The sequence below is a fragment of the Cibotium barometz genome, chromosome 35 (assembly GCF_041138505.1).
Source record: "Cibotium barometz isolate CiBa-2024 chromosome 35, ASM4113850v1, whole genome shotgun sequence".
In the NCBI taxonomy this organism is placed as follows: domain Eukaryota; kingdom Viridiplantae; phylum Streptophyta; class Polypodiopsida; order Cyatheales; family Cibotiaceae; genus Cibotium; species Cibotium barometz.
Genome location: NC_141080.1, coordinates 45,686,521 through 45,699,381, shown reverse-complemented (window position 1 = coordinate 45,699,381; position 12,861 = coordinate 45,686,521). Strand labels below are relative to the sequence as shown.

Here is a 12,861-nt window from a genome sequence, read left to right as displayed (position 1 = left end):
CCCTTTTTGCTAATTTGATACAGAAGAACAGTCTAATCATAAAATATTTAAGCCCTCGCAACTTCCAGTTTTAATCTTGTCTACTAATACACTCTCTTTTCTCCACATGGAACCAATCACAATAAACATGAAACAAAAAAACAAAGTCACATTAGGTGTTCAATCATCACTTTCTCATGCATTGGTGACATGACATCTATGTAATGAAATAGGGAAGGTTAATATGGTTGTGATATTTATGTAATTGCCCCACATGTCATATGTACATGTGTTGGGCTTTGAGATAAATGAAAAAAATGGGGGGGAATGGGGGATGGGGGCATTGTTTATAGCCCGATGTGTCTATAATATACACATGCACTGTAGTTTGATATTTATCCCCAAGCCTAAAGTTTAATTGGGAGAAAGAACATTTGTATCTTAAACCAATTATTTCATTATAAGATAAGCAATTACATCACAGCAGAGCTAGATCCATGGCAGAAGGAAACATTTAGTGCACCTATGAGTTTTAATATAAGAAAAGTTCAAAAGTACACCATATTTGTAATGTGACTCTTTGGGAATTTCTATTAATGTTGGATGTTGTGTGGAATTTGAGGAGGCATAACAATTTACTGCACCTTTAATGATGTAGATTGTTGGTACATAGTGTGGATCAACTACTTGTATCCAAATTGATATTTATGTTGTAATGTACATGCACATAGCTGAGGCAAGAATGTTGTGGCCTAGAATGGAATTCCTCTTTGTGAGTGTCAAGGATTCTTCATGTTTGCAAGTTGGAGAGTCTAGTAGCGTAGTAGGCAAGTGTAGCATAGGTAAAGTCATTGTCTTTGCTAGGGGAATGGTGTACTTTCCATTACATTTTATTGAAACCTCAAATGTTGTAAAAAGTCATAAAAGTGGCTTGTAATTTAAAGATCCATTGTTTTTCCAAAAGAGGACATACCCCCTAAATTATATCCAAGATTTTGCCTTGCAAATTACAAATTAAGATAATTTCTATATAAGGACAAAAATCATACATTGTGCATAAGATATCATTGCTAAGACTTTCTCACTACTTCTTTAAAAAAAGCCAATCTCCATGTGCTTATCATACCAAAGGGTCTTGTTCACTATTTCTAATCACAAGTGGACGGCTTCATACAAAGACCTTAAATAACAAGACAACACTTAGTAATTTATACATACTTTCTAAAACCTAACTTTTACTAACCTCCTTGCTTAGTGAAACTATATTAGTAATCATATTTAAAACTTCTGGCTGATACAAAAAGCTCAAATGAGCACTTCAAAAAAAAAGAATAATCAATGAAAGTTGTGGTATATTGAATTACGAGCTAGTCTTTGAAGCTAGTTGCATGGGCGTTACAACGGAGTGGTGGGGTGATGAAGTGCAAAGGCCAGAGCACCATGGAGCCTGCAAGCAAGGCGGCGCATTCGCGTTCTCCTATACACAGAAAACGCAGAGCCCCTTCTGCTTCTCCATCTCCCTGCAAAAGCGCAAAGCGATCTCAAGGTTCCCCAATGTCCCTCTCGGGTACTCTCTCTCTCTCTCTCTCTCTCTCTCTCTCTCTCTTGTGCGGGTTCTGTGTGTTTTCTCTTCTACTTTCGGCTTCAGTACCACAAGAAGCTCCATGCAATACAGTTGAGCACATTTCCATGCAATATAGTTGAGCACATTTCCCTTTACAGTTGAGCACATTTCCCTTTGATGTGTGTAGGCCGATGGAAAGCTCCGAAGGTCGTGATCCCCATGCAGGAAAAATTTTGTACAACTTTGGTAGAGTTCAATGCTGCTTATGGCCTTTCCATGGAGGGTTTAGATCCCAAAATGGTTAGGTGGGAGCAGGTCACTGATGCTGAATGGTTCAGTGTGTTCAAACAAACAAAGGATCCCAGCCAGTACTACATCAAATGCAGCACCATCCACACCGAAATGTATGAGTCGATGATGAAACTGCACTACGATGTATACCAGAAGGCCCCAACCAACATGGAAATTTCCTCTGCATTTGCAAAGGGTTTCGTGAAAGAATTCAGTCCTGCCACCGTGATTGCAAGCGGGACAGCCATTAGGTTCAATTGGGCCGAGTTTGCAATGCAGTACTTGTTGCAGGATATTCGAGAGAAGGGCTATTATGAGGGCCATGTTAACAAGTGGAGACTACGCAATCTTCAGCTTCCAGCTTCAAAATTTGAGGATGAGTCTGCTGACATCTACGACGAGGAAAACATGGCATTGGCAGGAAAGAGTACTGCCAAATCTACCAAGGCCACACTTCAGCCTCATCAAGATAGTCGACAGGAGATGGAAGCTTCTTCATTTTGTGGGTTGGAGGAATGGCAGTGCATGAAGGCAGCTGTCCTTCAAATGAAAACACAGCTACATTATGAGAAAAAGAATCTAAACAAAGTGCAAGAGGGCCTGGAACTTGCTAGGGCTTTGAATGCAAAAAATGCGAAGGTCACTCCTATTGTCACGGCCATGAGACAGAGGTTGCAAGCAGCTGAGATGGAGTTGCAGGCTCTATTACAAAGCACTGATGTGGATGCCCGGTGAAAGATGGAGCTTGAAGTCAGAATAGAGACAACCAAAGACACCATAGAGGCTATGGGGTTTCCTCTTCGTGAAGATGATCCCATAGATAGTGACATAGACATAACCTGTAAACTGGTAAGTGTCCGTAAGTTTCATCTCTGCACTTTATGTTTGGTACATGTGCTCAGGTAACTCATGTACTTACCATGCTCTTTTTGTCTTGGTTTTGTAGGTTGGGGTGGAAATTGCAAAATCCAAGGTGCAGAACTCTGAAGCCAACTTGAACTTCTGATGCACATGCAGTCCAAGCTGCAGGGCTCATTTCTCCAAACTGCCCTAACTAATCTAGCCCTTACTAGTTTTATGAAGGATAGAGGGGTGCAAGACAGCATCGGAACAAACCTGTGTACTGGCTGTGGTCTGCCCCTTGAGGTCCAACCATTCCTTGCAATGGTCAAGCTCCCTTGTGAGCATAATTATCACCTTCTGTGCTTTGCTGCTACATGCTCCCTTGGGACCGTATGTAGGGCTCCCTTCTGCAAAAAAAGCATACCTACCGCATGGTTGTGCAACCTTGCAACACAACGACATCCAACCACACCAGAGATTGGTAAGAAACCATACTTGAATGTATGCTTGCTAGCTAGCATACAGGACATACAGTCTGCAAGCTTGATCATATTGGGAATAAAAGGTGTGCTAGTTAGCATAATGAATATGCTAATTAGCATGCCAGGTATGCTAGTTATCATACTAGATATGCTAGTTAGCATATATAGTATGATAGTTAGCATATTGCATATGCTAATTAACATATCTAGTATACTAGTTAGCATACTAGATATGCTAGTAGGATGCTAACTAGCATATACCGTATATGCTAGTTAGCATACCCTGCATGCTAACTAGCATCCTCGTTAGCATACTCTGTATGCTAACTAGCATCCTAGTAAGCATACCCTGTATACTAACTAGCATAGCATATATGCTAGTTAGCATACCCAATACGCTAACAAGCATACCGGATATGCTAATTAGCATATCAAGTAGGCCTACTAGCATATCCAGTATGCTAACTAGCATACGGGATATGTTAACTAGCATGCTAACTAGCATACTGGATATGTTAAAAAGCGTATCCAGAATGCTAATAAACACAATGGATATGCTAGTTAGGATACTGGATACGCTAACTAGCATACAAGATACGCTAATTAGCGTAACCAGTATGCTAACTAGCACCCTGGATATGCTAGTTGGATGAGTGGATGCTAATTAGCATATCCAATATGCTAGTAAGCATATTGAGTATGCTTATTAGCATACCAGAGTTAGCATATTGAATGCTAATTAGCATATCCAGTATGCTAGTTAGCATATTGGATTGCTATCTGAAATGCTAATTAGCATACAGGATATGCTAATTAGCATATCCTGTATGCTAACTAGCATACTGGTTATGCTAATTAGCATACTGAATATGCTAGTTAGCATACTTGATATGCTATTAAGCATGTTGGATATGCTAATTACCAATTTTTATATGCTAGTAAGCATTTTGGAGCATATTGGATTAGCTTAGAGGTTATAAGGTCTACTAGTTAGCATACTAGGTATGCTAGTTAGCATATTGGATATGCTTATTAGCATACTGGACATGCTAGCTGGAATGATAGTTAGCATACAGGATATACTAATTAGCATATCCAGTATGCTGGTTAGTATACTGGATATGCTAATTAGCATATCCTGTATGCTAACCAGCATATTGGATATGCGAATACTTGATATGCTATTAAGCATGTTGGATATGCTAATTATCATATATTGTGCTTTAGTAAGCACATAGAAGCTTTTGGGTACACTTGAATTGCTTAGAGATTATAAGGTTTACTAGTTAGCATACCTAGTATGCTTGTTAGCATACTTGATATTCTAGTTAGCATATATGATTATGCTAGCTATCATACACGGGAATGCTAATTAGCATACTGGCGTAGCTGCACACATAGTTAGCATATGAAACATACTGTGTAGCATACATGACATGCTTATAAAGGGTGTAATCAAAGATTTCTTTGTTGCAGGCCTCTCAAAGCCCCTACATGATGTGGGTAGTGTGCATGACACCAAAGGTAAGGGAAAGGCTGCAACAACTGAGAACCCTTCGACTGAGAAGGGTGGTGAGCTAGATACAATGAAGGAAGGAGTAGATGCGGGATCCCAGCAAATGCAAAGTGCAAGCATGAAAACAACAGAGGAAGGCGGTGACGTGAGCAGTAAATCAGAAGAAGATGATTTTTTTGTCATGGTTCCTCATGCGCGTGCCATGCCTGCTGAACTGACACAGTAAAAACTTCTCAGCAGACAATGGCTAGTGCCAGTGCATCAGGGGAAACATTGAAGACTAACAGCATAGAGGACCCGCCGCAAGAAGTTGGTGATAACAGCCCTCTCGAGGGTTTTTTGCGAAAGGCTAAGGCAAAGAGAAAAGTGGGCCCGGAAGAGGTACCTGAAGAAACTGCAAGCAACGGCTATGATTCCCCAAAGAAGATGGAGGACAAAGCTGAAAGCACCAAAGGTGAAAAGAAAGCCACCCACTCAAGAGCTTGTAAAAAACTGTGTTAAGACCTTTCCTTTTTTGCCCAGATTCTGTACTGTAAGCAGGCAACTGTCACTCTTCAGTTGTTTAGCCTTTACTTAGTGTTCCCATACCTATGCCCTTCACTCTTATGGCTATGCCATTTTGAAAACCTAATGCCTCTTGTGGCTGTCATGTAATTTTTTTTATTTTCCCGGTGAAAATGTCTTTGTGTAATATAATGTTGAGCAGCAGTCCATTATAATTTTCTGCCAATCTATGAACTTCACTTCGTATCGTTGTTTCTTTGCAGAGGAAGAGAAACTGGCATTAATTGCCTTGCCTGATGTAAATGCTGCCATGCAATGGCAGAAATTACGAAAATGGCGAGTCCACAAAGCCAGGCAGATAAGGAGACAAAAATTGGAGATTGAAAAGTGGCTCAAACGATATTCACAGCGTGCCCGTAGAATTTTTGAGCGCCTAAATTATGTTCACCCATCAGGGGAGGTTATATATGCTGAATGGTATCCTCTTCCAGACCCAATATGGGTGCCTAAGCGACTGTGTGATGAAAAAAGGGCTCTTTTACTAGATCTCAACGGTCTTTTGCTGAGGGTAGTAGAGACTCGCTTCGGTAAAAAGCCCCCTGCATATGCAGATGAAATGTTAAAATACAATGTAGAGGATAAGCAAGTGTTCTGCAAGGACAGCCACATGTTTTTGGACTGGTGTCTTCAGTTCTTCAGTGTGTATATTTGGAGCACAAGCATGCATCGTAAAGTCATGAATATTTGCAAGGCTGTTTTTAAATTGCAGGTGCCAAGGATTGCTGGTTTTTTTGCGCAAGAGCACTGCAGTCCGCAACCCTGGTAGATCTTGAATAAACCTATGTTTATGAAAGATTTAGCCTTGTTTTGGAAATACAATCCGACGTACAATGCCCAAAACACGCTTCTAATTGATGATAGCCTCTACAAAGTGTTTCAGAACCCAGCACAAGCTTGGCTCGTTACTCCGAAGCTAGAGGACCAGAGTGCTGAGGAGAGACAACAGTTTCTTATAGAAACTTTGAAAGACTGGCTTTTTCTTTGGCTGCAATCGGATGATTGGGCAGCGTATGTGGCTGATAATTTCTTTGATACAGGCTCTGATAACTTCTCTGATGCAGTCATCAAACAGTTGCTAGAGGCTGAGAGACAAGCAGAACTTCATCGTCTCGCAAACAAAAGGAAGATGACCTAGAAGCAGAGAGAGAGGAGAAAGCTAGGCTGGAGAGGGAAAGAAAAGAAAAGGAACAGCAGAGAGGCGACCTAGAAGCAGAGAGAAAGGAAAAAACAGAGGAAACGGAGAAAGCAGAGAAAAAGGAGGGAGCAAAAAAGCCCGGTCACTACAAACGCCCTCTGAGGAGGCCTAAAGATTTTTGGCGGGTGTGACTCATTGTAAAATTAAACCCTATGTAATGTTATTTGATGTTGGAAGTTAATGATGAGATAATCTTTTCAACAGTTGCCTCCTACTATTTCATTTTTATGTGTTACAAAATTATGTATTGGGTTTTTTGTTAGGTAGCACACACTATAAAGTAGCAAGTATACAGTTAGCATATACTGTGGTAGTTAGCATACACTATATGCTAGTAGTTAGCATAATCATGTATGCTAGTTAGCACACTATATAGCAGTTAGCCTATACTATATACTAGTTAGCATACTATATATGCTAGTTAGCATACACTGTATACGCTTTATGGTAGCTAGCACACACTTTGTAGAAGCTTGTTAGTCAGCATATACTGTATATGCTAGTCAGCATATACTGTTTGCTAGTTAGAATATAGTATATGCTAACTAGCATATACTGTATGCTAGTTAGCATACACTTTATGCTAGTTAGCACACACTATGTAGAAGCTTGTTAGTAAACAATTATCATATACTGCGGTAGTTAGCATACACTATATGCTAGTTAGCATAATGCTAGTTAGCATATACTGTATGCTAGTAAGCACACGCTATATAGTAGCTAGTGTGCATACAGTTAGCATATACTGTGCTAGTTAGCATACACTATATGCTAGTTGGCATATACTGTATGCTAGTTAGCATATGCTATATGCTAGTAAGCACACAATATAAATTAGGTAGTTAGTATACAGTTAACATATACTGTGCGAGTTAGCATACAGTATATGCTAGTTAGCCTATACTATATACTAGTTAGCATACTTTATATGCTAGTTAGGATACACTGTATGCTAGTTAGCACATACGCTTTATGCTAGCTAGCACACACTTTGTAGAAGCTTGTTAGTACATAATTAGCATATACTGTGGTAGTAGTAAGCATACACAAGATACAAAATAGAATAAAAGACCATGACGCTCATGTCAAAAACCGAATGGCATGCTGTTATAGATTGCTTCATAATCTTCGGGGGTGATTGTGTACATTTGCCTTCTCTTTTGCATGTGTTTCATGGGTATCTTGATACAACGTACAAGATTTGAAAGTATGTGAACAACAGGTTGATTGTAGTCTAGTTTGAAGGTGTATGCATCCACTTGCTTGTAATACAGTCCTTGCACGACATAAGAGCCTTTGTCAATTACATTGTTCCACTCATCAATGTAACCCTGTTTTGCCTTTTCTTTTACTGCAATGCACTTTACCAAGTAAAAGTCTACATTCTCATCATTGGTTGTAGCGTCCGGATTCACTACAAAAGTGTCACCAACACACAAAGCACTACTTAATGCATCATGGTGGCCTTCATACACAAATTTTTCATATCCAATGATCTGTCCTTCAAGGGCATCATCAGTCAGAGTGTCTTCTTCATCCTCAACTTCATCAGACAATGGCATCAGAATGTGATAATCCCAAGGCTGCACATGAGATTTGTTAGTGCAGCGATTCCAACTATGGTTCATGCATGCATCACAAAAGCATGCCAATGGTCTTGTGGCAATGGCAGTTGCATCCTGCCGGTTGTGACCGCGAAAAGCATGCAAGGTGCGAGACTTCTCAACTGTGGCACAATTCCATTTAACCTCCCTGTTTACATCACCTACTTTGATCCCCCAAAACACACGGGCACATTCCCTTTCTTTTAGAGGATATGATGCAGCTGCTCCCTTTGATAGGTTGGCTTGGCAATAGGCAACCACATCTGCAGCACACTTTAAAGTGGCCCCATCAGGCTTCAGCTATTCATGTGTCAACGATCTTTTAACAACTGCGCCTGCACCGTCATGCTCTCCCTTGCCATGTCCTGATCCAAAGAAGAACCAGCTCATCTCCATTCCTGTCAGTCTAGCATACCTTGCAACAAAATAGAAAGGCCTACCAGCCTTAAACTGTGAGGCAGCACCATCTGACCAGACCCAGTGACGTTTTGGAGTGACACCTTCTCTCTGTAACCAGCCACAATGCAGCATAAAACAATGTTGGACAAACAATGTGTCATGCACTTTGTCATCTGATATGAAGAAGTGGATTTTCTTGACTACTTCCCCTTCCCTGCGGTAGTATGTTATGTGCACAAAAATAGTTACTTGACTTGAGTGCCAATGCATGGATTGAATCTCATTTTGCTCCTTGAATGCATAGTTTTCTACAAAGTCTACAACCGACACAACCACATCGTCAGGAAATCTAAGAATACAATCCTTGAACTGTTGTGCTTGCCATCGAGCGATATAGTTATGTTTGATAAAAACCTTCAGCTTGGTCTGTAAGAGTTGAAGAAACTCCCAGCACTGCATTTCTTTAGTCACAGGATCTTTTCTCTTTTTTTTGTCTCCGTGCTTATCTGTTGCCTCCACATATGCAAACAATTTTACAAAGATATTCTTACCTGGGCTTTGTGTCTCTAAGCAGCATGTTTCTAGCTTTTTCACACCACATTTCTTACATTCGTCCATCAAACACTCACTATTGTGGTAACCAACATCTATCTGCTTCGGGCAGAGAACTGACTCCCATAGATGTGTGACACCTTTGAAAGTTTGACATAAAGCCATGCAACCCCTGCTAGTTTCATCACCTCTGACGCAAACGTTGCATGTACATCTGCATTGGGCTCCATGCAGCCCGAATGACTGAGACCGCATATGGTTAAGTGTGTCCTTTAAAAAGGACATGTGCACATGATATTCGCAGCAGCAGCATGTGTATCTATCTTTCAACTGCCGTACAAAAAATGGCTTCATCATCTCAAACATTCTCATACCTATTTTGCAATCTGGATGCTTTTCTTTGAATCTGTAGAAGAGCTCAACCTGCAATTATGAGAGTTAGAAGGCGGTTATTATGCTAGTTATGCTAATTAGTATACAGGCCATGCACGGAAGCATACTATATGTAACCAGCACTTATAGTATGCTAACTAGCACTTACAGTATGCTTCCATGCATGTGCAGTATGTTAACTAACGCTCACAGTATGCTAACTAGCACTTGCAAAATGCTAACTAGCACTGACAGTATGCTAACTAACACATTCAATAGGCTAATTGGTACATTCAGTATGCTAAGTAGCACATTTAGTTAGCTAATTGGTACATTCAGTGTGCTAACTAGCACAAACAGTGCTAAACTAGCACAAACAGTATGCTAACTAGCACATTCATTATGCTAACTAGCACATTCAATATGCTAAGTAGCACTTACAGTATGCTAACCAGCACTTAAAGTATGCTAATTAGCACTCACAGTATGCTAATAAGCACATACAAAGTGCTAACTATCACTAATCATATGCTAACTAGCACTTACAGTATGCTAAGATGCACCTACATTATGCTAACTAGCACCTTGAGTATGCTAACTAGCACTTAGAATATGCTAACTAGCACTTAGAGTATGCTAACTAGCACTTACAGTATGCTAATCAGCACCTACCATATGCGAACTAGCACTCACAGCATGCTTACTAGCATTTACATGCTAACTCGCATGTAGAGTGTGCTAATCAGCACATAGAGTATGCTAACTAGCATACACAGTCTGCTAACTAGCATTTACAGTGTGCCTCCAGGTATGGTTTGTATATACTAACTAGCATGTAGAGTGTGCTAATTAGCACATAGAGTATGCTAACTAGCATACACAATCTGCTAACTAGCATTTACAGTGTGCCTCCAAGTATGGCTTGTATACTAATTAGCATTACTAATATGATAAATAACGCACTCTGTAAGGTGATCAACGTATTGAAGATTTGAACTAGCATATACAGTATAGCATGTTCTAGCATGTAGAGTGTGCTAATTAGCACATAGAGTATGCTAACTAGCATACACAGTCTGCTAACTAGCATTTACAATGTGCCTCCAGGTATGGCTTGTATACTAATTAGCATTACTAATATGATAAATAACACACTCTGTAAGGTGATCAACATATTGAAGATTTGAACTAGCATATACAGTATAGCATGTTCTAGCTAGAATAAACCATAAAGAACCACAGTGTAAATAACAACCAGTATGCTAACTGTAAAGTTTCACATGCTTTTTAGTGTACTCGAATAATGGTGCTTTGGTTAGATCAATTACCTGAGGTTCATCAAGGAGGTGTACAGGGTTCTTTATGTAATTTTTTCTCCCCATCCTCTTTCGACAAACATCTTTTTTGTTAGGGGATACACGTGTCTCATCCCTCCAAAATGTGTAAACCAGCTCTTTCATTTCATCTGTGATTGTGCTACGACGGGCATGTTTTTGACATGCAGCCAATGAAAACATGCCACCGTCAACATTCAATGTCACCCGCAATTTAGCCTTGTACTACAAGGATCGACGCGAAACTTTAAGGAGTCTCAAGACTTTTGACATTTGCATGTTCTCCTTTAAATTCAACATCATGGACAATGTTGTATGCTTCAAATACAACTCCTCATTACAGCTTGGCTGCTTTACAAGCACCAAGGTGTTACGAACATTGCACATGATTGCACTTTGAATAGTAGACTCCTCTGGACACACTGCTTGCACGACAGGATGATGAGATACTAGATTCCAAATTTCTTGCTTGTCTTCTGTACTAATTCCTTCAGTCCTCCTCTTGAACAGTGCCACAATCTCTGACGAGATTTTCTTCTTCTTTTCCTCCTCAAAGGCAAGCTCTCGAACCTGAACCTGCTTAAGTTTTTTCTTCTCTCATTGTTTCCTCTTTCTTTGTCTCTCATAATCCCTAATGGCAGTACAAGTTGGGTCCTCCAAGTTTGGATTCATTGTCTGTAAAGGATCCCTTCTGCTACCTTCATCTGCTGCCCTTGAACGCGCAAGTAAACCTACCAGATCAGATTGCAAGGTATGGTTCGCCATAACTCTATGAGATGGGGAGGAAGTGGGTACACGGAGAGAATGCGAGGCAAAGGGAGAGGGTGAGGCTGCTTGAGCAACATCAGAGAGAGAGAGAGAGAGAGAGCTTGGCTTACACAGATCATGGAGAACCTCGAGAGAGCGAGAGAGAGAGAGAGAGAGACAGAGACATAAAGATAGAGAGAGAGAGAGAGAGAGAGAGAGAGAGAGCTCATCCACTACACCATGACTTGAGTAACTGAATAAACATACAAGCACCCATGCACACACACAAGATAGAATCTCCCTTTTTTGGGAACAATAATTATATATATTTATATTAGCAGAAGCTTCCCTTTACAACAAGTCCTTTTCACCTACTAACACATCCCTTCTCTTAATTACATTAGCCCAACAAACCATAGCAAAATTCAGAGAACTTCCTACATTTTCTCTTCCTACACACAAGATAGAATCTCCCTTTTTTTCTCTTCCTTCACTCTTTTGTTTATTTGTTTTGGGAACAATTGAAAAAGAGCCGAGTGCATAAAGTCATGGTCAGGGCTTAGGGATGTGGAAAAGCACCAAGTTTTTATTCATGGATAGGTTGGCAATCTATCCTAGGATTTGGTGTCTACGAACAAAATAGTGGTCAAGTGTTTCTAGTCGTGAGCATATGGGGCTATTGTCGACTTGTTTTGGCCGACCAGCAGCCTAGGTCCTTTAAATTGGCCCTGCCCCCCCACACTCCGTTGTATCATTGTATCCGATCTTGTGTATAGAGCAGAGTTTATATAGCTTCTCTCTTCCTCTCTTTTTTGCATTTTGTTCTCTTTTTTGCGTTTTGTTCTCTTATTTCCATTGTGCATTCTGACATGGTATCAAAGCCCCAAGTGGCTTAAAGCTTGGAGACAGCGGGAGCTTGAGGGTTTGCTGATTTGTGGTGTTGATTGGAGATTGCTTGGGCTGTTCGGGACTTGGAGATCAAGTAGAAGGTAGCCATCACCGTTGGACAGCCGCCTTGCATATTATTTGTAGCCTCTTCTTCATTTTTTTCCCCACCGACCCTTCCTTCATAAGACCTTGTGAACCCTTGAGATGGTAGACTTGCTTGAGATGGCTGAGAAGCACGTAAAGATCCCTACTCTCCCCACATTCCCGGTGGATCGACAGTTGGACAAGACCAACTATGGCATATGGAAGGTAATGATGGAGTCTGTCTTGGAGTCTTATGACTTTGCTGATTTCATTGTGGTTGGTGTTCCACGGCTGGAGTTACAGGACGGGGAGCTTTTACCCTCTACTCGGAAAGAGCGGGAGGCTCAGGCACAGTTATGGGATCATGTCAATGCCTATGTACGTTCTTTCATCTTCCTTAATTGCACACCATAGGTGATTAATCATATCAAACATATGACGCTGGCC

At 40.6% G+C, this 12,861-nt stretch overlaps 1 protein-coding gene across 1 annotated transcript; it reads right to left on the bottom strand.

The window, feature by feature from the left end:
* Positions 1–7,468: 7,468 nt before the first annotated feature.
* Positions 7,469–8,077, bottom strand: LOC147618512 (uncharacterized). Its single transcript, XM_086775175.1, has one exon. The coding sequence runs from the start codon at positions 8,060–8,062 to the stop codon at positions 7,520–7,522; it is 543 nt and encodes a 180-aa protein (XP_086631301.1). The 5' UTR covers positions 8,063–8,077; the 3' UTR covers positions 7,469–7,519.
* Positions 8,078–12,861: the final 4,784 nt, after the last annotated feature.